The sequence below is a fragment of the Apis cerana genome, linkage group LG9 (genome assembly GCF_029169275.1).
Source record: "Apis cerana isolate GH-2021 linkage group LG9, AcerK_1.0, whole genome shotgun sequence".
NCBI lineage: Eukaryota > Metazoa > Arthropoda > Insecta > Hymenoptera > Apidae > Apis > Apis cerana.
Window position 1 is genome coordinate 4,181,163 of NC_083860.1, and position 27,522 is coordinate 4,208,684.

The window sequence follows — 27,522 nt, forward strand, 5'->3', positions numbered from 1 at the left end:
AGAAGTATGAATCGATAAAGCAAAATCAATCTCGTGATTTAAAATTAATTAGGTTATATAATTTATTGAATCATGATATAAAAAGGACATTATTGTTATGAATGCTTCATGAAACGTAAGAGAAAGGCAGATGTACAAAAAGAATAAATTTAATTGTTTTTGTATAAAATTTTAGTATATAATTTTATAAAGATAAAATAAAATGGGTGCTCGTCCATTGACGATGTTTGATGATGAGTTGGAAGAACGCCTCATGGTGTCTCTCATTCTCAAATACATATACACGAATGACTTCTCATAATGTGTCGATATAAGACAACATTATGGCGATCTTCTTTTAGCTTCTCGACCCGGCAAGGTTGCTCGAAATTCCTTCGTCTTTATGTTGTTTTACGATTCTTTAAAAATGCCCTTTTATCGTTGCAGCCGGAATGCGTCATTTCGTCATTTTACACGCGAGCAAGACGATAAGAGCGCTATTAGCCCTGTGATAGCTGTCATTTGACGCGGTTCTACTCAATCGTTCACGTGCAACGTTTACCAACCCATAAATATCGTGTACTGACCTAGAATCAACTACGTTCATTCTTTGAAAATGATATTCTTGGTTTAATTTCTTTAAGTTATATATATATAATAAATTGATAATGAAGGAATAAAAAGAATTCTTGAATTCTTCAATGAGTTCGCTCGAATAAATTTATTCCTGATTATAATAAACGAAGATTTAATGAAGAATATTTTTTTCAAATTTTTCATATACTAATAAATTTTTTAATATTCTAAAGAAGAATAATTTCTTTCTTGGTTATCTGTGAAAGAAATTAAAAGTTGCAAACGTAAAGTATAAATACAGGAAAGCATAAAGTAGTTTCGTTTTATTCGAGTACTTGCCTTTGACGAGATTTATGACATTTATAAAGAATCTTGTGGAAAAAAAACATTATTTTTGGGTCACTTAATTATTTTTGTTAAAATGTTTTCGTCACTGATTTCAAGATTTCAAATTGCTTGTAATTTATATGCTGCAAGTTTCATTATTAATGAATCTGAAAAATTCTGAAAACGAAAAGTGTATATAGTATACCGAAAGTAATAATTTGTTAAAGCCAGAGAAGTTTCATCATTAAAAGTTATTTTCCCGTGGTTAATCGTAATTTTGCTTAAAAGTAAATATCGCACTGCGTTTTATAAGCGTTTAAGTGAAATACACAGTTCTCTACTTTTTAATGTCACAATGCATAAGATAAATAATATAAATGTTATATAATAAAATAAATAGAGTGACATGAGTGAATAATGAAAAAACATAAAAACAAATTTGACATTAAAATTTAAATTATTTGCAATATTTAAATAAATTAATATTTAATATCATTTACAATTTTAATGATATCTAAAGAATTTTCGTTATTTTCTAACATTTTCTTAAATATTCTTAAAAACTTTATACAAAAGCTATGTTTCTATATCAATTTTATTAATGTTTTTAAAATGTGATGCTATGAAAGTAGTATATACCAATTATAATTCAGACAACGTGAAAGATAATGAATAAATGAAAATATATAAATATCAATAAGATCAATAAAAAAAGTTTATCAAACGAAACAAAAATATAATATTTTTAGTAATAAAAAGTATTTATAAAAGAAATAAAATTAATATCTATCCTTCTCTTACATAACATTGAAGAACATATTCATTCTCAGCAAAAACGCCAGTACTTTAAAACTCTTTAAAAAGTAGAACCTACACGATCCTCCAGAGTGCACAATTCAAAGAGGATCTTGTACTTCATCATACACTCCTGGGATCCGCTTTCTGTTGCAATTAACTTAAACTTTACCCTTTGACAGTTAATACTGTCTAAGGTAGCTGCTCGTAAGCCATAACTTTTTGTAAAGGACACTGATATTACGAGTTAATTATAATATAATTTGAAGAAATTTGATTTGAAGAATTAAATAAAAGCAAGACCATTTTGATTTTCATCATGTACAATAAAGCAATAAACACAATTTAACTGGAACTCTTAATCACAATCCAATAATACCAAATTCACAATTTCTTTTTCTTTTATGATAATAATATTTGAAATATTCTACTCATTTGCAATATCAAATATCGTAATATCAAATTGATTAAAATAATTGACTCGTAAAGAGTGACGGTTCTTTTTCTAATTAAGCTCGAGTGAAAAATATTAACTATCTACTATTCCTCTTTTCTATCTATCGACGACAGCAACCACTGTTCGAATATTAGGCTCAAGGAAAGATCTATCGGTGGCCTGGATTGCTCAATTGATAGCAGCATTCGGTAAATGAAAGATCTGGCTTCGAATCTCGGACCAGCAATCCGATCGGCCTATTTTTTCTCCTTACAATAGAGAACGATGAATGCCACCAGAGAACGTATATGACATTAATTGCAACCCATCGGATTCCATGTACTTTTTAACTTTACATATTTTCTCTGCGACGGTTTAAACCACTTAATTAATTAATTAACGAACCACTTTTTAAACAAAATGTTTCATTCGTCATCGTAAAATATTGTTAAAAATTTAATGACCAACTGATACGAGATGACAAAGTTTCCAGAATAATTTTGTTTGTGTTGAATTCTGAACAATGTAGACAGTTTGTACATCTACCCGCTGTACGCTCCCCTATCTACCAGCATGCAAAAGACAAATATTGTTAATTGTTTTAGTCATCGTGCAAGTTGGTTTCACCAAAGAGGTGTATCCCTCGTGAGATTAATATGATATACATGGAATGTATATTAAAATTAAATAATTGATTTGAAATAATTATTTTAAATCGTTGTTATCACTTATAATTTCCTATCATATATAACAAAAATTATCAATAAAATTTATCGCGTAAAATATTAATGTACAAGTAGTGTGAAGATCAAAATTACTTGAAAACGTTGCAAACATTAAAATTAAATTCCAATCTTTATTAAATTATTGCCTTCACTTATAATTATACATACATGATAGCAACTGAAATGGTTCCAAAATTATTGCAACGTATTCCTTATACCATTCAAATACACAATTTAAAAAATATACATATTAAAAATAATTCATTATAAATTATTACAAATACTTTAAATTTGTGAAATAAAATTATAAATGATACATCATACATTGTTCTTGCAAATATGCAAATGTGTTTAACTTATAACTTCATCTTGTAACGAATGCTGTTTCCGGAATGACTTATTTCTTGCCAGTTACATTCCCTCTCTAAATTCGTCGGATTCTACGAGGGCGATGTTAACCGTAAGAAATGAGCAAAACCAATCTTCTCGCCCTCCAATTTCGCAATTCCTTATAAGCCAAGGTTTCTTTGCAAGCGTGTGCACGCGTACTACTAATTTTCTCTCAGTCTCATCGTGTGAAGAACCTGGCCCCGACTTTCTTCATAACCGTACATTCCACCGGCTCTTTTTACGGTGGCACGTGTTCGAGAAAATAGCATCTACCTCCATATACCGTATTATATACCGCAAAATTCACCGGTAATGGAATTTGACAAAACGAAAGACTTTTGCTGCGACTTTTTGCAACGTAAATTAAGAAATTATTTAGTTTCTAATTTTTTTTTTTACATAGATATGCCGCTTTGTATTAAAGTATATATTTTTCGTTTTATTTAAAATATTACGTGAGCTTATATGTTATAGTTTTTTAAAAATAAAAAGAAGAATTGTATAATAAATATTGGAAAAAAGTATTGTAAAAGGAATTATGTGAATTTGGACGCTACTGATTATAATTGAAAATAAAATAAAGGCGATGACACAGAAAGGACAAATATTATTAAGGAATATTCGAAGAGTTATTGTTGATATAATAAGAAAATATGTTAATTATAGCTGTTCATCCATTTCATAACCTCAAATTTCAGTTCCGCTAAATATATCTAGGTTAAACAGGTTAGATAATTGGAGTTAATTAAGCGATTAGATTTACGTGACGTTTGTACGAGACGTGTCATATTCTGGGTATTTCATGTAATTTTATCACCTGGAATATCTCGCTTGTTTTTTTGAATTATTAAAAAATAAATGAAAGTTGAGGAAAACGTAATATGATGTAAATTATTATTTTCATACCATAAATGGACGCGTAAATGACACATATAAAGATCATATAACTTTATTTTTTTAAATGAAATTATATTTTCTAATATGCAAGTAGATGCAGCACATTATTCTTTCATGAAAACTAATATATATGTATTTAATTATATTTTACATTAATAATTTATTGACTTTTGTGAACGTTATTATATATATATTTTTTTATGGAGTGAAACGCACATACTAATTCATGTATTAAAAGTATAATTCTATTTAAAAAAACAAAATTGAGTTTCACGAATTCTTTACACGTCCACGAAAAAATTATTAACACGAGAATACAGATTCTATTCAACTTTTATTCGAAAAAATTTTTTTTAATATTACGAGGAACAAACGTTACGAGGAAAAAAAATTTCTATTGCATAGTAAAATTATGCGAAATATATATTCTTTTTAGAAATCAGGAAAAAAAAATTATTGAAAAAAAAGTTGAAGAAATGCTAAACAAAAAGGTAACTTCTTGAGCATATGCTACTCGAGAGACACTTCTCGAAAGTCTTCAATAAAATATGAATAATTAAAATCACCATTGTACAATATCATTATACAACCATAGTTCAAAACTAGGATACGATGAAAATTATATTCGTGTGTAAATTTTCCCTTCAAACTTGTTCCCTCTATCGGAACTCGATTGTCCTACATTCGACTTAATAATGCGTTGAAAACATGCCAAGACCAATAAGTATTTTTCACTAAAAACGTATCGAGCCCTCTCGAGTCGAATAAACTTTCGTAAAATTTCGAACTTAATTAAACAATATATTCGTCGGTTTTCTTACGAGCCGAATACAGGGAGCATTCCATTTTCTAGGTGTACGTATTTAGCCATATCGGATAATGAGATCCTGCGTCGTCATCCTCGGGGATTACGGGTAATACATTGCCAACGGCTACAACTCCCGACTTCCATTTTGATAAAAGTTGGTCGATAATATTTTCTCTCTCTCTCTCTCTCTCCTTTTTTCCTCCCCAACTTCGTAACTCAATTCTCTGTTTTCGAATTAATTGATTGCGAAAGGTTTCTTTCTTCGAATAAAAAAAAAAAGAAAGAAAGAAAGAAAGAAAGAGAGTTGAACTGTATCGAGAGAAGGACGGATGAAAATTCTTTCTGCGGGTAATCATTCAGAAGAAGGGGGACGGAATTTAAAAATTACGAGAAACAAATCCTTTGCGAACGAAGATACCGGGCTAATGTACACACAGACACGTACACCTATCCAGGTTGTACGGCCGAGGAAGATCTTTCAAGAGGAAAAGTTCCTCTTCTTTGCTTAACCTCCTTAACTTTTATAGACCGGCCCCTCAAACTTTCATACTGTGATAACTTCTACGTTTCGCTACTGTATCGTGCAATTATTTTAGTTGTATATATATATATATACATGTATATACGTATATATATATATACATAGTGGAGAAGTATTCGACGTCACCGTTGAAAATTATTTTCGATGACACGGAAAAGCGTTTAAGGAAAAAGTTCTCTCTTGGACGGAGGGGGTAGAGAAAACTGGATGGCGCTGCGAGATTTTACTTCGTGAATTTTCGAGATCGCTTTAGGTCGTACTGTCGTAATTCTTGATATCGATTTCTCTGGATGCTTTAATGCCACAATTTTGAAATATGATAGCTACGAGATAACTGCGAATTTTCGCGCGTTGATTGATTGTATGGTATGTGATTTTGAATTAATATTAATAGTGAAATTTTACCACTGGATTTGTCCCTTTGAACGAATATTGTTTTATTAATATAATTTTATTAATATATCGAACTGTCTGGACGATATTTTATAGAAATAAATTAATATTAATAATACATTCTTCATGATGGTATCCTGTTTGACTAAATAAAATGATTAATTGATTAATTAGTTCTATTCTTTTATTCGTATAATTTAAAAATAGAAATATTAAAAATCGTTAATATGATTAGTTAATAAATTATTAAATTGAAAAAGATCCTTGTAATTTGATTTTAAATTTCAAATGAAAAAAAAGTTTTCATATAATCAATTAATTACAAGATCGTGGAAAATCTTTCATGAATCATTTATATCATTTTATCAACTCATTTTATTCGATTGTCAAGAAATGTTAATCTCCTATTAAAATGGAAAGTGTGAAATCTCTTTCGTAGAAATCAACTTGAACATTCGATCGATTCGAACTTTCGAATCACCATAATCAACTCAAATATGAATAACTTCCTTTCCCCAGCCGCATTCCGTTGAAGACAATACACTGTACGCGTATTCGAATCAATAACGTTAGACACCTTATATAGAGACGCTCTTAAACCATTAATTTCACGGGTTTCCCCTTAACTGCGGATTCGATAATGACGCGTGGATTATAGGTATCACTTACCGCCACGTTGTTCAGGGTGAATGAGAGATGAGCCGGTGGCTTGGAGGGTGGTAAGCTACAATTTGCCCTCAAAGTGTCTCCGGCGTCGTAACGTTCACGTTCCGATACGATAACAGGCTTCACTTTGGGCAGAGCTGAAACATAATAATTCCATGGGTGTGTATCTCTTCCACTCATTGTCAGCGGCTCGATTGTTCGTGCCTCGTTCCAACGATATGAACAACATTATCCGGATATTCCGCTTACGTATCCGATATTCATAAGAAGCAACGAGGAACAGATTAAGCAGTTAGTTTTATGATGTTATATCTCTTAATTTATACGGCTGCATGAAGAGTGTAGAGAAGCGTCTGAGCGGAAAAATTTTGATATTCATTGCTGTTTGAAACTTTATCCTCACGTTATTTCTCTTTAAGCGGGGATAAACTTTTGCTCGATAATATTTTGACGATACCGATGCTCTTATTTTTAATTATTGTAATTTATAATTATTTATAGTTTATAATTATACTGCTGTATCGTATTGCATTGGAAGTAAAATGGAAAATTTAAAGTAGTTTAAAAACAATTTTATGAATCGAGATTGAATTTATAATAATAAATGACATTTCTCATTTCCTCCAATATTTCTATCTGCGATGAAATAAATAATCGATACTGGCGATTTCAAGAAAAGAGGAGGGAAAAAACAATTTAAGAGAGATAAATTACGAGCCATTAATAAAGATCGCGTGAGTCAAACGATGCGAATATTCAAGATGGAATTAAACTCGATTGTTCAAAATCACGCGTGTGAAGTCTTATAATTCGATTATTTAAATAGCGGTTGATATATTAAAATCTACGAATATCAATATTCTTAATAACCCAAAAAATATCAATACAGTTTGCTCATCACCAAATGACGATTATGGAGAAAAATTGTGCAGCCATTTTCTCATCCCTTACTGTGTGTACATAATGAAATACATATCTCGGTAATGCCATCATCGACGGTGGCCACGGATGGAATTAATCTCGTTCGCAGCGCCATTTCGACGATTTAATTTTTTAACAAAGAATCTCTTTGTGGATTAAACGAATTATGCTCTGTAATAGTAATTAGGAAAAAATATAGTATTTTGTATATTTGTAATATTTTAAGTGACTCACATTCTTATAGTTCTTTATAATTTATTATTTCACCTTTTTCTTTTCCTTTCGATAAATACATTGATATTGCAAGAAAACGATCTTTTTTTCACTTTTGTATATATATATATATATATATTATTTGATTAATGTAGCTCAATTTTATTCAAATCAATTTATGTTTACTTTTTATTTCATTAAATTTTTTATCGTTTATCCTTAAGATTTTTTATTATTCTATTAGTATTGTAAATTTCATCATAGTTGAAATGATTTTCTGGGACGCGAAAGGAAAACGACCATTAAAATCCTCGAATCGATTGATTCGAAATAAACGAGATCTTTCGTAGTTCAACCGCGTGCGTTCGACTTTCCATTAAGTATATTGGATTTTCGATCGCTGTCGACAAATCTTTGGAAACAATCCGAATAATGGTATAAAGTAGGTCGTGGTATAGTTACAAAATATAAACGATATAAGTTCCAGCAAGAAGAAGAATAACAGAAATTGGTCGAGGGGATCGTAACGACACATGTAAAGGATCTATACGTGATAATGAAACTGTAAATTGAACACAGTTCGCGATAGAATCGCGTACGTTTCTCGATCAAAAATAATAGCGACTATTGAGATTCTGAGATTGTTACAGCAATGAAATAATTTGAAAATTATTTTAGTAAAATTATTTTAATAAAATGTTCGAATAATAGGATTTTGCTGTATTTGAATTACGATATTTCGTAAACTTCACAAGAGAAATGAGGGAGATAAATAGTTTTGTAAACAAGGTACTAGTTTCGGTTTATTGATTTATATGTCTCGATAAACTACAGGCAACATTCGTATAAAATGGACGCCCGTACCATCGTTACATCGAAATCATGTTGAATAAAACATTCAACATTGATCAATGGAAACACGTCGCCAAGCAACGTGAATAACCGTGGCAGTTAAATATTCGGGATAAAATCGTGTTTTCAAAGTACCAATAATTGAGAATTCCCGCAATTTTCAGATGCTGAAATAATACTAATAAAAATAATATGCTTATAGTATCACGAGTTAATCAAGAGTTATTCGTATATATTTGAAAACGTAATATTCATGGTGAGAATATTCCGCAAATTAACGAAACGAATATTTTTAATAATAAAACTGAATGAAGTGAAGTAAAGTATTGGAAAGATACTAAAATTGTCATAACGCTAGAAGAGTTGAAATATAAACTTATTGCTAAACGATTTTTTAACGAAGTTAACGAAAAAAGTAAGAACTAGAAAAATATTCTCAATCGAGTAAGAAAAAGGAAAATAAAGGAAAAAGAAAAAATATGATCAATAAATAATATTACTCGATATTAATAACATAAAAGTCCCCTCTCCCCCAAAGAAATACAAAGAATATCATAATTTAACTCCTTAATTTTTTAATAAAGAAGAGGGGAGAAAAAAGAATACTCTCAATCAAAAATATATCCGGATAACATCGCGATTATGATTTTATTACCCGAGAAACACAATTTCCCTTAAAGATATTGCCATCAACGATAACACCAAGAAAATGAGAATTACCTCTAATTAATCGCGAGAAGCAAAATGGCGTAACATTAGTACAACTCGTTTTACCCTCCGTTAATTGTATCTTGTGATATACATGTTACTTCAACGAGCTCAATAAGTGAGGGTGTTTAGACCGGCCATTATCGCATTCAGTTTTACAATCGAGGGAATCCACGGCGCGTGAACATCGCCAATTATAACACGATCCTTTAACTTTATCTATCCAACGAGCGACAGCTGGAACTAGAACCGATTACGGGGGAAGCGTGGCGAGGGAAATAACCGTTTAACCCTCTCACCTCTTGATAAACCGGTGATTCGCCGTAACGATAGAACGAAGTAATCGAATTTCAGTTATGTTATCGTCTTCCCTGTATGAATGGTTTCCTCTAACTTGATCGCATTATACATACCCATCCAGCCGCGCCCCCTTTTGCGCACCAACGCTGCAAACATGATTTCACATTTTCCAATATAAACGAATTTCGTGAAAAGGGGGTTGGAGGTTAAACGAGATCAAACAGGGCGGGATATGAAATGAACTTTGTCCTAGCCAGGCTAGTTTAACGTCCGCTGCGTTTTGGCGCACATTTCTCGCTCCCCCGATGTATTGTACTTGTACTGTCTGTCTTCGTCGCTCTCGATTCGAGAAACAAGGAAGGAAGGACTTATTCTACGCGGTAAGAGTGCACCGAGCCTTAACGAACTAATCCACGTTTCGACGCGTTTTCATCGTGCGATCTGAATTATTTGATCGTACGCATCGAAATAGAATTAAATAAATATATTTATTTAATATGATTTGATTTCTATTTAATGGGAAAAGATTATAGTATTCTAGTTGAAAAATAATTAAGAACTTGAATAAGAGTAAAAGGAGTCCATTTTCTGAAAATTTTTATTCTAATCTCAATTCGGAATACGAATTTTTTAAAATTTTTAAAAAGTTAATTATTTTGTCAAGAAAAGAATTCTGATGCTAATTCTAATTGAAAATGATCGAAATAGTATCAAGTTTGTAATTCAACACGTTTTTCAGTTAATTTAGATTTTCAGCGACAGGCGAAAATTAATATCGAGAATCAATTCTCGAGTGACAAAGGGATGAAGCATCGAGTTACGATTTAAACTGGAGCTGCCGGTTTTTCAATCTTCGATATTTATGACGAGATGAACGGGGCAGAGGTTCAGATAGAAATCGATATAAAAGTCGTTTCACGGAATCCGGGAGTAAGTGCGATTTTTCCTCGACTACGTGAAAACTGCGGCAGGCCAAGATTCGTTTACTTTAAGAACATCCCGCGGTATTATCGTAAAATATGAAATTCATATCCGTAAGGTCTCACAAAGTCTATCTCCGGTCCAACCGCGAAAAATTTCTACCCTCGATCCAAAGTGGTGCTAATAAAGAACACGTTCCACGGATATTATTCTTTAGCCGATGATAGTAACAATTTTCAACAAGCCTGAAGTATCGTGTCTTCTTTCGATCTACTTTAAGACATCGTGATAACTTGTGACCTTTAATCCTACGTTTGGTTCGTTTACGTCGAACTCTGTTTGACAGCAGTTTTATGAAACTTTTATGAATGAGTTGGATAAAAGTTTTTACGTTACTTCCAGAGAATACTGTCGTTTTCTTTATTTTCGAAAGAAATTGGGATAACGTCGAGAAAGTAAAATTAAATATTATTTTAATTTGTGATAGAGGATCTTGAAAAAAGGGAAATGGATTATACGATGAAATTTTTACGTTATTCATGAAGAATTTTGTTGATTTATGATATTATATTTTTCCACTTTGTAAGAAAATTGAGACATCTCAGTTTTAAAGGGAGGGAAGAAAAAGATTAAATATTTTCTTAATTTTAATTTAGAACAATTTATAATACGTTTATTTCTTTTTAATGATATTTTTGTTATGTGTAAAAAATGATTCGTAATGCATTTATAATAAATTTGATTGCCAATTCTCTCTATATTTCAATTATCGATTGTATTCAATTCCATTGTGTTCAGATAATCCAACGTAATCAAAGGTAGATGTAACCGAGGTTGTCTGATCTAGTCTTAATCAACCTAAAATGTAATCCAGCTTAATATGCTTAACATGTCTGATTAGAAACTGCCTAACTTCATTCTATAGTCAAGACGGTTATGCGCATCATCATTAAATTTTCAATAAATGTTGGTATAGAACATTAAATATTAATATTCCGTATTATTAATCCGTGAAACTCAAATTTCTTGAAATAGTGACAAATAATTTAGAATAAATATTTGTAAAATAATTTTTATGATTATGCACTATTTTTAAGGTAATACTACTTACTAGTTAAATTAGTACTGATACAGTGTCGCGCTATTTATAAGCTTATACTACTTAGGAACTAATAGATTGTTCAAATTGTTCTCTTATTAATATTTAATAATGATTCTACGGATATTTCAAATTATCTTATTAAATTGTTCATCAATTGAATATATATATATGCACATATATCCTATTATATACTTTACTTTCATTATTTCAAAAGTATTTCACGTAAATGATTAAGTATATGAAAGTATAAAGGAAACATAAAAATTAACTTTGACGTTTAAATAAAAATAATCATTTAATTTTTTATTATATTTAAATTCTATAATTGTTAAATAATCTAACTTGTAAAATTTATAGGACAGAGCAATATTTTATTTTCTTTGTTTCTCGTAAATTCCACGAGATAAAGTTCAAATATTGCCAAATTACAAAAAAAAAAATTAGAGAAAAAAGCAATTAATCTTCATATATTCTCAATACTTCCACTCGCCCCCCCCCCCCCAAAAAAAGAATCACGACCACAAAATCATTCTCGAAACGAAATAAATTCTGCTCGAAACAATTTTTAAAATAACATAGATAAAATTTAATGATTCGAACATGACAGATCCTCCATACACTTACGCGTGTATTTTTTATTCCTAGTACAAATTTCCATTGATTTTCATTTTTCTTTTTTTTTTTCCTGGAATAATCGTGCGTGCACCGACGAAATACGCGCGCATTTATACAGGGTTCGTTTCGAAACCGAATTTCCCTCGCACATCGCGACATTATCGCATAGCCGGCAGGGTGGTTGGAGGGGCAGGGGAGGCTAATTTGTGTCGCTGAAAGTGTTTTATACGGACGAATTCGTCCGTGGACCACGGAATATTGCTCGATACAAACGATCCATGAATCCCGCGGATTTGAATGGGCCACGGTTCACAGGGATTTCGACAGGCATCGGGTATCATTCGATCATCAATCTTGTTGCTCGCTTATCGCTGCCCGATTTCAAAATTGCTCTCACGCTGCACGTTTTGCGTTGTGTCACGTTGGTCAACAACTGTTTAATCCACACCGGGGGTGTAATGGCAAAAGATATAAACTACCGGTGGTGGTGGTGGTCAAAGGCACGTATAAAATGCAGGGTTTCGCGTAAAAGATTATTGATTTTGGCGAATGAACGATGATTGGTGGAAGCATGGTTATTAACGATCGATCGTTAATTCGATTTTGTTAATTTTTTGAATTCTAAAAAATTTGTTTTTCTTCGATGGATGTAACGAAAGCGCGATGGAAAATTATATTATTCGATTAGAGAACTCTGCTCTTCTCGAGAAATGAAAATGAAAAAAACAAATGTTTTATTAATTGAGATGACGTTATTAAGTTAATTTTATTGAATTGGAAGTTGAAAAATAAATGCAAAAGAGATCTTGTTAGGTTTGAATGTGAATATGAAACAGAAGGGAATTTTATTTAAGATGTAATGAAAAAATACTTGACTAGTGTGTCTCATAATCTTATTTTTTCTTATTATATACTTCATATTTTTCAGATTTTAAATAATTATGTAATCAATCCACAATTTCTTTTGCAACAAAATTCCGATATAATAAGTTTAAATATATAATACAGAGACTCATTTATCGTATTTAACAAATAAAAGTTAACGCTAAAATTGATATCCAATATTCTTCCAATATTCGACCAGAAAAAAGAAATAATGGCAATTACAATGATACTGAACTTTGATGCGCTCGTTACCGGGAAGATGTCGCACTTTTAATCACGGTGCACATTTAATTGCATTGTCATTTCTGTTGATACCCGGTCGAAACAGGAAAAATACATGGATAGAACGAAATGTTTCTCCCCCATGGAACAACTCTCTGTCACCAATTACGTGGATGCAGTTAATTCATTACGAAACTGTTGACTGAATTCGTTTTTGTCTCGTCAAAGTGTGAACTTGTAATTGCGTGTCTGCCTGCACGATGCGGCGACTTGGAATTGCATTAACTAATTTTACCATTTTTTTCTCCCTTGCTCTCTCTCTTTCTCTCTCTCTCTTTTCTCTCCCCTATCTGAAATGTCGTAACGTATTTATCGACTGGTTAAACGTAACGACTGGCCAACGAAATCGCTCGAAAATTGGTTTTTAAACCTTCCACCTCGCTCGAGCACTGTCAACGAATCAAATGGAACCGAGTGATTGCACAGTTGACTGGATGCAAAGAGACTATAGCATTATTGCATGTTGAACGAAAACTATTTGAAAAGAAATCTTATTGGAGTTAATAAAAATGTTTCAAATGGATGTATGTTGCTTTATTTAATATCATTATTGTAATATAAAATTAAAAGGATACTTTAATTCTTTTGTTTTTTGAATATGTAAATTATTTATTTAATTATTATTGACGAAAAGAATTGTAAATTGTGACAATAAGTCAAAAGATCATCTTAATTCTTCTAGAATTTTAATCTAAAATAATTAAGTATTATAGAGAGGGATAAAAAATGTAGACACAAGGATATTGTAATAGAAAACAGGTGTTAATAAGGAAAAAAATATGAAAATAGAATAAATAACTTTTTCCATAAAATGTATTCTTTTATTCCCTTTAATTATTCACTAGCTTTCTTGAAATTCGTTCTAACTAATTCGTTCTAACTAAGAAGTTCGAAACTTGAAGTATGAGAATTGATTAAAGTTCAGCGTGCACGCAAAGAATAGTTCCTCGTTGCACCGCCATTTTCTTCTAACATACTTGCTGATTCCAGAAATCCTTTAACTACTTATAATGCTCCCATTGCAAAAGTTTCTATTATTCCCTGTCAGACATTCATCGATCTTCCCTTTCCTTCTCCTCTCCACTTTCACAATACTCAAATATAATGAATCAATAAATCGATAAATGGTTACTTAATATATGAAAAATTTACGAGTTCTTCTTCTCTCTTTCACAATTTTAATAAACAAAGATACATGGAAGCAAAATATTTTTTTATCTATAAGAATTAATTAAGAAGAAATAAACTCTGTATAACTGAAAAATACAATTTTATTATCACAATATTTTTCCATAAATATATCAACCAAAATTACACCAATTATTTTAATAACATTCATATCCTATGTAAATTTATTCGAAACGTTCCAAACGTTCAATTTTTACCGAATATAACAGTCATCTAACTTCTAAAGCACACAATCATACCTTTATATTTTCTAGAGGACAATTCTCAAAGTTTGTGAAACTACCATTCGCGCGATTTAACCAGTCCTCCCTCCATGGAAGCAACTGCCCGTTGAATAGAAATCGTGGGCAATTTCATTCACGGCATCGAATACATTACACGTAGACGGGTGGACGAATTTAATAAAAATCAATTTTGCGTAATTGTTTGCGGAATGGCCGAAATCCGGGATAAAAATGCCGATCCACGTGCAGGGGAGATGAGAACGTGGCACGAGTATTCCGAGCGTACGTAGCCAGGAATATTTTCCATGGTAACGTTCGTATTCTTGCCGCATACGCTTGAAATTCATAGGCCATTTCGAAGAAGCGACCAAGAAGACGCATCAGAATTATCATAAATTCCTTGATTCTTATATTTCTTTAAGCCACTCTTTCGGATGGATAGATGGAGATGTTCGTATAAACGCATCTCTCTGATGCAGTTTATAGAATCGAAACGAGAAAACTTTGCGCTTGCTTTATTCGTTTATATTATAGAGCAGATTCGATACGACGTTTAAATTTATTTGAATATTAATGTAAGAATAGATGGATTATATATATTAAGGATTTGTAATTTTTTTAAAATATACTTGTTACAGAGATATGTATGGAAATATATAGAATTGTTGGGATAAATTTAAGAAGAGTTAAAGTTTGTTAATAATAAAATGTTGGAAATAAGTGAAAAATTTAATTGTGAGAATTTCTAATCGACTAATCGAGGAACAATACGACAGCGTGAACGAATAATTATTGAATATATAAATATATATATAAATATTATTCTATTTAATTAAATATGGAATAAAAATATCTTTATTCAAATCAAGCAATTTACCTTTAATTACATTTTTACGTAAATTAGAAAGAATTTCGGAAATAAAATTTCTAAATTATCAAATTATATCAACCTTGAAAATATTCGCAATGTTTTTTATGAAATAAAATACGTATTCTGATTTAATATATTTTCCATTGAAGTTTTTTAAATGCGACAAGGGTAAAATTCTTCTTACTATACTATTTCTTCGCATTCCACGAGATCGTCTTCTCATTGAAGCTCACTAGAATCGTGCATTTTACGAAATCACTGTACTTGGTCCCAGCAAATTGCTGGATTACAGAAATTCTGGGGCAACCGCTGCCAAGCATCGTGCATTCTATTCTACCTTGCATTCCTTGTTTCGAGAAATAAGTAGTGTTGTTCAAGCAATAGTTGTATAAATTAATATTTTAATAAACAAATATAAGAAATTTATTGCGTTATTAACGTAATAATTAAATCAGATTATTAATACACAATTTGTACTGCTTTATTCATTATGCCTTTGATAACAATTAATTACTTGCTATTTTTTTTTATTTTTATTTTTATTTTTTTTCACGTGCATCTAAATCCATCTGCAATTTAACATTTCTGCAGTTTATTTACGTGTCAATAAAAAAAGATTATTCATTGCATCATTAGCTTGAAATACATGATCATTGTGTTTAATATTTTCGCTTAAAATAAACGTTAAAGTTAGCCATTATCCATTAACGTAATGAAGGTAAATACGTTTCATAGTTTCGTCCATGGTTTCATTTTAAATTAACATAAAATTATTCAAAGCTCGTTTACGTGTATTTTCAAAATAAGTGTAATAGCACGTAAGTATAATTACATTACACTGCAGTAGAATAATTGATTAATCAATTAACAATCTATAGTAGTAGTTTAAAATAAAAACATTTGTATATAATTATTGATCAGAGTTGGATCAGAGAATTGTCAACAAATGATTGAACAGTGAATTTATTGGAATTAGGATTAAGTTTTAATCATTTCATAATTTAATTTGATTCACATAAATTATCAAAATAATTCTATACATTTTGCATTTTATATGTTATCGTTCATAAGATATTTATTGAAAATTTTATATCTGTATTATTAAAAATATATTTCTTTTATTTAAAATCAAAATAAATTTGATTTTATCAAAAGTACGAAACTTTTTTATGAAAAATAAAGAAATAATTTTTTTCTAAATTGTTCATTTAGAATTTCTATTTCTATTTCAATTCCAATTCTTATTGTTAAACTTCTCTATTAAATTTCTCTACTCAATACAACAATTTCATTATTCTCCCTTATTCATACAACAAAATTCCAATTTCCAAAAATATGAATAATCACGATATTAATTTATTTTTTTATCTTCACAAAAGTACAATCTTTTTTATCAGCAGCAATAAACAAAATTCCCATAGGATCCAAGTATCTAAGATACAGATATCTTTCAAACGTGGAAACTGCATAGATGTCTTTTCGTTTGAAAATGCAAAGGATGGAGATGGAAAACGTGATAGACACGTGGTCCTTTATAAAACGAGTTCACAAACCCTTCCAAACGAAATTCTGATCGAATAACATTCCGCTCGATTTCAAGTTATATTCGGTATCTGATCTCGTTCCTTGCAAATAGGTAACGTATAACGAATTCTCGAGATGCGTTATCTGTAAGACGGTTGATGGAAGGAATATAAAAAAAAAAAAAAAGGAAAGAAAGGGATATGAAAGAGTTTTTGCCAGGACAATTGATCGGGCATGAAGAATTCCTCGAGAAGAGGAACCGAAACGCAGCCACCACAGGGATTCGAGTTTCAATATCGGAATTGCTCGCAATAAATTGGAGATTTCTCTGACCTCTCGCACAGACTGGCAAATAGAACTTGGTTTCGATTTTTCGAATAAAAAAATTCGCGATAAACAGATTGAAAAATTCGAATTTAATTAAAAGATTCCTTACGAAGGGATTTTTATAAAGAATCATTTCTAGATAACTGAATATTGGATTGTAAACACGTAAGATACATTAATAAAGCTTAGTTTTTTAATATATTTGAGACCTATTTCTCATTGAGAATTAATTTATTATTATTATTCAGAAATTAAGATTTTTGTGGCAATACAAACTCGTAATAAATGTTTTAAAAAAATATAACGAGATATGGAAAATGAAAACAGGACTTAACTCATGAAGATTTTTAATAATAAAAATCGGTTACTTAAAATCGGTTAAAACAAATTAATTTCTGTTTGAGAAATATTCATCTCACTTTTGTTGTAAAATTTTTAAAAATATCTCTATAAGAATTGAGATCTAAATTAACCAAAATATAAAAGATTGTTATTATTTTTGACTGGAGAATTTGTATATCATAAATAGCGTAGATTATCGTCATCAGCCAAAGAACGTATATTAATAGCATTTCGAATACAATTAATACAATCGAGATTTGAATATTATCAAGTAATGTTATTACGAATATTATTTCCAAATACTATCATATGAACTATTATCAAATACTATTAGTAGAACATTATTATCCAATTATCGTAAACAATAACTCGTATTCATTTATGTACCAACTATTCTGGAATTTTAACTACTCTGGTATTATTTATCTTGTTAATTTAATCTTTTGCCAATAAATTTATTAAAATCATTAGAAAGAAAAACAGTCATTTTTTATTCTTCCCTTAAAAATTAAATGTACGTTATACGTGCCAACTTTTTAGAAGATTAATAATCTTGTTATTTATTTAATTATTCGATAATCGAGTAATAATTAATTAATAATTAATAATTAATAATTAATTGCGTGATAATAATCTTCAAGTCTTTGAGAATATAACACAGAAAGTATTAATTTTAAAAAATTAAAATCATGGGAGAAGGATTCAAATATTCATAAATCATATTTTAGATTTAAATTTCGTTAAAGAGAATTTCAATTCACACCAGTTTGAAATGTATTTAATACGATGAAAATTCATTTTCAAAAATCACATTATTCACATTGTTAATCTTTGAGAAGTCGGAAACGCCTCTCGTTTCGTGCGTCTTCTCGTATTTACTGTCTTTCGAAGTTCAGCCTTTCTTCAGTCCCCATGTATTCGTTTGCACGAAACTCCTTGCTCCAATATTTATGCACGCAACATTCACCGGAAAGTTTCGCTTCTATCAACTTCTCGGATTTGAAGTTTTAACTAAACTTCCACAATGAATAAATTGACACGCGGCTAACGCACTCTTACGAAACAATGAACCAACGATATCGACCTATTGTAATCTTGAAACTTTTATACAATTATCAATTAATTTTCGCGAACGAGCAGTAAAAACAATCTTATTGAAACTTGATTAACATTTTCATGGCAATCGTTTTAATATCCAAATACTTTGCGAAGAGAGGCAAATATTTTGAAAACACTTGAAATGCTAATTATTAATTTTAAAAAGAAATATAGATATTAATATTCTTCGTATTTATGATTCAAATTTTACCATATTATTTAATTATCGATATTTATTATGAATAGTTTAATTTTTGCCTTACTTTTTGTACAAGTGTATATCGTTCACTCGACAATTTCAAAAAAAGAGAGATACATCTCATATTCCATTTTTCATGCTCTATTTCCACATCCTCTCTTATATTTTAATTATTCCCCCAATTGAACATCTCTCGATGTAATTATATTCAGAATAGAAATTCAACATTCACTAACACAAGATGTAGAAATGTTATTTCGATATGTATTAAATTATTGCAGATGAAACGATTGAAGATTCAAGTTTTAACGTTTTATAAATTTATTAAAAATAACGTCAATCAGCTTGATTAAATATATTCGATATTCTTATCGAAAAGCAAAATCAACATTATTACAATTAAATTCTTTTATCGATTTATTAATAATTCCTCCCTAATTTATTTTTCACGTTTATATTTACCAATTTAAAATTTTCACGTCAATGACAAATTATTTATTGTTTTAATATAATCTTTTCATAAATTTTATGATAGTATAACAATAGCGACACTAGCGCCACGTGATTATTAATTACTAAGATCCAATATATTCACAATAAAAAATTATCTATGCACATCTTTAATTATTTATTTTTATTTTTCCTTATTTACAAACACGAGAAAAATATATTTTGTAAAGTTTATACTTGGCAGCTATTTTTAAACCTCTACAGAGAAAAATACAATTCGACGAAAAATTCAATTCGCATATTATCCGTAATATTCAATTATAACATTTTTTTCTACGAATCAATCATTAATATAAAACCACATTTGAATCAACAACTCGATGCAATTTAACATTCTATAATAATTACATGCACATATACGAAATGTTTCGTGTACAACGTTTCGTCTAATAATAAATCATCGTCCGATATTCCACAGGGAGAAAAATACGCAGAAATAAGAATGGCGGAAATATCGTTGTGAATTCGAGAAACCCGTTAACGCGCTCGCGATCCTGTGGCGTGCACTGATTAACCCCAGAAGCACTCCTTTGATCTCGCCGCGGCGTGCTCGAGGAAATTAGAAACACTCCGCGAATTTACGTGAGAGCCAGTTTCACGTGATGTGCGTGTGTGTGTGTGTGTGCGAGGAAATGTTCGCGACAACGAAGCCGATTCACGGGGGTTTTAGAAGGGGGCGCGACCAGTTCGAATCAAACGCGAACAGAGTTAATGACGCTATCAAGGAGAAACTTTCTCCTCGGTGTACGCACGGAAATTCGTGTGGATTCAACACTGTGAAGAGGAATGCGCGTCGGTGAAGTGGAACTGGGGAGGGATGCAAATCTACAGGGTGTTCCTGAATGCAGTTGTTCTAATCTGATTTATCCTCGGTCGAGGAATTTTAGGTATTTTTTGAATTTTGATTCGGGGAATTTTTTGTCTGTACGGAGGTCGGGCTAGGTTTGCGTTATTGTATCCGACTTTTTATAAAGTTTTTCGAACGTTTTTTTGATTGAGGAATTTTAGATATTTTTGAATTTCGAGGAATTTTTACTTGTGTTGGGACAAGGATTATCGTGTATTTATTATTGTATATCGTTAATACTTGTATATTATTGTATTAATTCTTTTCCAATAATTTTTTGGTAATTACAAATAGAAAAATACATTTGATTTTATGATGATATTTTCGAGTATCTTTATCGTAAGATGAATTCATAGAAGAAAGAAGAAATTATCTCTTAATTTTTCCATGAAAATTGTATCTATAGTTATACGAGTATGATAATCACAAAATTATGGAAGCTATGTTTCACGATAAAAATTGCAATCATAAAAAGTTGTTCGAAATATATTAAATGAAAATATGAAGATAAAATCAAACTTTGTTATTATTATCTCTTTGTGAAACATATTGCACGAAATAGAAATATAATCTTTAATTTTGCTCTGCTCCCATCTTCAATGACCCAATCATAGTTATACGAGATTTCATTCGCTTTCACAAGAAGAATACGAAATAATTTACAATAATAGGTGCGGAAATGAAAGAGAAATGGGTTGCTTTTCCTGGAATTGTTCGAAGCGAGACTATAACTTTGTTTCGTATGTAGGACTTGGTGAAGTCTGTTCCATGCACAGAGTGGTTCTAGAAACTGAACCAGGCTATACATCTTTGTGTACGCGAAGGTGAAAAGAATTGGAAAATATTGGGGAAAGAATTTAAAGGGAAACACGTTGCCCATTGTGTGCGGAATTTCACCTATTATATATTTTTTTTAGAATTGTGTACGAATACAATGCCACTCGTTTCAAAATACAGAAAATTATCTATCTTGCCTCCAGACAATTGCAAAAGACATTTTCTAATCATTTTCTAATTTCTAATAAAAGAATTCAAAGAAAGGAAACGTAGAAGACATTAATATAATTATTAAGTTACATTGTCTTCTCGCCTTGTATTTTACCCTCTCTCATTTTAACAAGTTAAAATTTCTCAAGAATAAGATTACAACGAATTAATAGATACAATTTTTCCAAGAAATACTATTCTCCCTAATTTAAAAAAAAACAACCAATTACAATACTTTTTACCCAATTACAAAATATAAATATAAGATTCCTATAATATATCATAATATATCACTCATATCATCCTATTAATTTAACCAATTCAAGATTACAATTTTATCACTCGTAATTTATTCTCGGAAACGATAAACTTTATACGGATAAGAAATAAAAACGAAATAAATGAAACAGCCTGTATCCAGAGCAAGAGTTCGGTGACTTGGGATACCGTACACGCGCGACTCGCGTGCATCGGGGAGAGAAGGGTGGTTGGCGAGGGATAGAGGCGAGCATGCTGAATACGTCGAGTTCCCCGCGATACTCTGTAATGTCGTGAAGCATGTACTTACACACTACTGTAAGATTCTTCGAGCCGCTGGCCGTGGAGAAGGTCGGCGCGTCCGCCGTAACTTCGCAACTGAATTTACCCGAGAGGGCGAAGTTGACGTCGCGCAGGGTTACCTGGCTCTTGTTCGAGTTCTCCTCCTGAAACAGAGCAACGTGTGTGCAAAGTGAATGCAAATGGATGTATCAGCCTTGGCGTTATCGCCACGTTATCGCGAAAACGTTGGAGGAATCAACGATAAATACATTTACGTAGACTGGCTCGAGTTAAACTTCACAGTTAAATTTCGGTTCTGATTGTTTGATAGGAGAGTTTCGTATTAGTTTGTCCCGTTGTCGTTTGAAATTGAATACGGTTCATTTGGTTTGTATTTAAGTTCGTTTTGAAATGGAAGATCGAGTTGTGATATAATAAGTGATGGTAGAACTGTGTATTTCTTGTTTTATTCGGATGATTGATAATTGGTTCTGTTATTTTTTAGAGGAATTTGCGTAAATGATTCCTTTCTTTTTATAATTTTGATTTGAAACTGAAAGTATTAATGGTGGTAATTTGATAGAAGAATTTTTTAATAATTTTAATTTAATTATCATCGATTGTGTTTGAATTGTCCAATATACAATTTTTCATGTAATATGAAATAGTGAATATTACATAAAACATTTTGTATATAGATAAATGAAATCACTATATACATGTACATATTAATATATTGTATAGAATCATTAACTTCGTCTATGATTACAATTCATTTTTAAATTATAATAACGATTCTAATTCATTTATTGTTAATATATTATCTCGTATACAACTGTCACAATTGTTTAAATTTATAATTTGATATATATAAAAGTAAAGTATTACGTGACGAAACGGATTGACTTTAAATCCTTTCGCTTCCTTATATTTTATTGCAGAATCCATTTGAAATCCGACTTTTAGAGTGTACACATCAATTCAAGAGATCTTTCATGCCATTGCTGTACCTTCCAGGTTATGCAATACCATATATCATGACTGTCAGGCATAAATATTGGATTTTCAACGATTTTTTTGTCAAATATTTTCCCCAGTATATATAAATCATTAATTCCTTATTCCTGTGAATTATGTATAAATATAATTCTCTATCTCTAAATGTTATTGCTCTGTATTTAACAATTTTAATATTATCAAATTGAAAGGAACACATTTTTCTAACTAACCAATATTAATAAAAATTATTAATACTTAAAAAAAGTATTTATCAGTTTTATTGAAATATATATAATATCTTGCGTATTAATAGTTTCGTATTTCGTAATATAATGTTAATAAATGTACAGATATTAATGTTAATGTTCCATAATACAATAACAATTGAAAATTAATTTTGGTACTCGTTATTATTGTTGTAATCTGATTCAACAGCTTTATGCATTATTCAGACAACGCAATGTTCGACAAGCTGATAATGACTAATAAATAATATAAAATCATTATTATACGTGACGATCTAATCAGATAGATTTTTTTGTTTTCCCAATCTCGTCAAACGTTCTACACGAGTGTGAGCATATATCTATGGACAATTAATACGTAAATTAGTATTAGTAACGATTGTATTTCGAAATGGTAGCTGTTATTGGATGATCGAAATTCTCGAACGAAAGCTCATTATTTAAAGCGAGCCCACAAACCCAATGAGAATTCAATTTGCTCGTTGCAATTTACCGAATTAACAGTTTTGATGACGTTATTTAATCGAGAAACAATTGTTTTGTTGTCCATTTTTTTCTTTCTTTTTTTTTTTTTTTTTTTTTTAATTCTCAATTTACATAGAATATTCCGTTTTTCTATTCGATGTTACGCTCAATTTAATTATTACTGGCATACATAATATATTAATTTGATTTATTATATATTAAAAACTTCAAATATTTCAGAAATGATAAAGATTAAAATTGAAAATTATTAATTATTAATAATATGCAACGTAATTAAAAACCTTTTAGTAGATAGCAACGAGAAAATATTTTTAACGAATGCATATGAAACGCGCAATTTTGAATAAGCTTTTAACCGATATTGATTATTAAATAAATAATATATATCTGTCAGGATATTTAACAAATAAAGCAAATTTTCCAAAAGCATGAACAATATATATTATTATTTAAATGAAACAATATTGACAGGAAAAACAAATCATTAATAAAATTTCAAATGATTGAATTTCAAAAATCCATATCAATTTAAAATTCATTCAAAATCAAACAGCCCTGCCCCCACCATATACCTTCCCACTTTTCAAACAGATCAACAGAACGACATCATTTCGTATTCTTACAATTTTTTACAACATTACATCAAAAATCGATCGAAAACTTTTACACCATAACCAACCAGCTGTTATAAAATTATATTATCACCTCGATAAAGACTTTTATATCTCTTATCTAAAATCGAACAATCCCCTCCCCTTCCCAACATGTTAAACGTTTCCTCGCGCATTTCACGCCCGAATATAAAATTTCACACCGACCATTCCACGTGCATACGAGCGTGGAAATTGCACCTGATCGCGTGCTAATCGATATCCATGCAGCTCTACACGTCTCAAACATCCGGATCTATATATATATATACCGATTCGAGATTATTACCTCTGGGGACATCGGTCGTGTCACGAAATATTAAACGTTCGTCCTATATTCTATATTAAAAGAGACGGCGGAACCGTCGAAGTCGACAAAGGCTGCAAAGAGACTCTCTTTCTTTCTTCTTCTTCCCCCTCTCCCCCTTAAATGTTTCTCCGGTGACCAACGCAGAGCGGAGCACTCGAGAAAATCGTCATCTTATCAGGAATTACCCTGCACTCGAGTAAATTGGCTCGATGAAGCGAGCGCGAAGAGCGAGACACGCGGGGGCGAGATAGCGGCGAAGGCGGAGCCTTCCCCTGGGAATAGTGGTGGAAGATCGTTTCATCGTTACAGGCAAAGGCAAAATATGCATAATTAGCGGGATTTAAATAACGAAGGAGGAAGATATGCCGTTGGACGGAAAAGAGAGAGAGAGAGAGGGGAGGAGGGGAGAGAGGAAGAGGGTGGCTTTTAACGGGGATGAAAGAAACGAAGAAGGAGGAGAAGGACTTTTTTCATCAAGCTTCGTTTGATTTACGTGCGTTAGGTGCATACGATGGATGGCTGAGAGGCTAGGAAACTGTGGAAAAAATTGTTCATTATGGAATCTTGAATTTTCTCCTCTGATGTTTGCTAAGATGTTTATTAGGGAACATGTACAATGGATTTCTTAAACACAGGTTTAGAAAAGTATTTTTTTTTTAAAGAAATTCAATTCAACTCTTATTTCTTTGTGAATTATTGTGTAATGATTGTATAATGATCTTCTTTGTTACTTAAGGATTTGAAGAAGATTTTGAATTATATAAATTGATTACTCTTAGAGAATTATTTATTAAGTTTTGGTTTGAAGATAAATGAAGAATAAAAGTTTTTATTCTAAAGAAATCTTTGGTTTTAGGATAAAAAAATGTTAAAATTGATTATTAAAAAGATGTATTTTACGATATCCATTTAATGGGTGTTCAGTTTTACATTTATTCAATGATTAAATACTAATTTTCTAATATTCGATATTGCAATATATTTTTACGCCATTATGCTTTCTCTCCATGTTTCACAGTAGATTATGCCTGTAATATAATATTCAGATCAACTATGTATTAAGTTTTTACCGCATTTTTCTAAGTATCATAAAAACATTTATACGCTGTCGTATCTTAGAGCAATTTTGCGGATCATATATACCGTATAATATTCAATTCCATAAAAAAGCAAAAAAAAAAAAAAAAAAAAAGGAACTGTACAAACAAATGTACAAAAAAAAGGAATAAAAAAGAATAACGTCAACTCGTTATATCAACTCTCGAAGTGCTCAAAAGAGAAAAATGGTTATCCAACTAGGAAGAAAAAAGAGAGAGGACAAAGAAAAAACGAAAATATAAAAGCTCTCGTCACGATGTATGATAGAGTGCGTAAGTAAAAAAAGTTCAAAACTGGCTGATACCATTTTACACACGTTAAATGAACGTACGATGTGGGTATATATATTTCCTTCACGTGTCGCACAATGTTTTCCGTTCAAACCTTTTGCAGCTATGCGAAATAGCCATCGAGAATTAAGGTTTTTACAAATTAACAGAGAGATATTCAACGACAGCGAAATTCGTGGATATATATATATATATATGCTCGTATCGAGATGCGAATTTTCAATTACTGTCACAGCTACTTTTGTAACTAGATCCGTTAAAATATATGTTCCCTCAAAAGGAATACTGAATGAAGTTTAAAATTAAAAAAAAAGACGAAGAATATTTAATTTTGGTATAATTAAAAAAAATACAGCCAATATATATATAGTCAAATTAAACGCAGGGAATGTTAAGAAATTTTTATAAAAATAACAAATTTACGAATTTGAAAAGATGAAAAAAAAAGGTATCGTACCCCAATCTATGTTCAATAAAATATTCAACATGATGCATATTACCTATTCTAATGAATAAATAAACGATCCATGGCTATCTATCGTTTTTTATTGACAGCGATACCAAATATTCGCCATAAAAGATAAATAAACTTTTAAATAAACGAAACAACCAAACATTTAAATCCTCGTCAATCATTATCAATCTATCTATATAAAATTAACTTGTGAATACGAATCATCTTTCGATGACACAAGCGCAAGCATGAGTACAAAACACTCTGAATTACGGAGAACAGATGCACATGCGTCTGGCCGATAAACGTAAAAGCGACGATTCCATATTCGCCATTGTTCGTTCGACAGGCAAAATAACGGGAACAACGAAAACAACAACAGGGCAGACGTGGCTGGTTTTCAGCCGCGTAAACGCATATGAGCAGCGCCATGATGGCGGCGGCCTGCGCGGAACCAAAATGGGTACCGGAAACGCGTGCAAACATCGGGATCGCGCGGAAATGTTCGAACGTTGATAAAAGCCGCCTGTTTTACGGCGATTACAGCGGTCAAGGATGCTGTTAACAAGCGTCGCACGGCACGCTTGTGCGATGAAACCACATATTTGGATCGTTCCTGGCCAACCGGAAGGTTAATCCCGCGTCACATCCACCGTTGTTTGTTGTTTCGACGATTGATGCGGGCAACTTCCTCTCACTCTTCGAAATATTCTCATTCCGAAAACGAAGGATTGATTCGCTTATTTTGACGAAACCCCATTTTCACGACTGGTTTACGATAAGTTTTGTCGAAAAGGAATTCGAGTTGCTCGTAGATTTTATATTATTTTATTTTATTTTATGGAGTGATAGCTGGATTGTCTGTAATTTCTTTTTGCGTGCGTGTATAGTGAGGATTATTCGTAATTTTGATTATAAACTTTCGTGATACTTCTGTTTGACTGATGTGATTATTCACATGATGAAAAGTTAATTGTACATAATGAATTCATTATTAAACG

At 31.0% G+C, this 27,522-nt stretch overlaps 1 protein-coding gene across 2 annotated transcripts in view; it reads right to left on the minus strand.

Annotated features, from left to right (window-relative positions):
* LOC108000909 (uncharacterized) overlaps positions 1-27,522 on the minus strand; it is a 168,692-nt gene that overhangs the window by 55,546 nt on the left and 85,624 nt on the right. For both annotated transcript variants that reach the window (XM_062079511.1, XM_062079512.1), the window contains exons 3-4: positions 22,018-22,153; positions 6,537-6,670 (exon numbers count right to left, since the gene is read on the minus strand). In XM_062079511.1, coding sequence (XP_061935495.1) covers positions 6,537-6,670; positions 22,018-22,153 — 270 coding nt within the window. The remainder of the gene's footprint in view (positions 1-6,536; positions 6,671-22,017; positions 22,154-27,522) is intronic.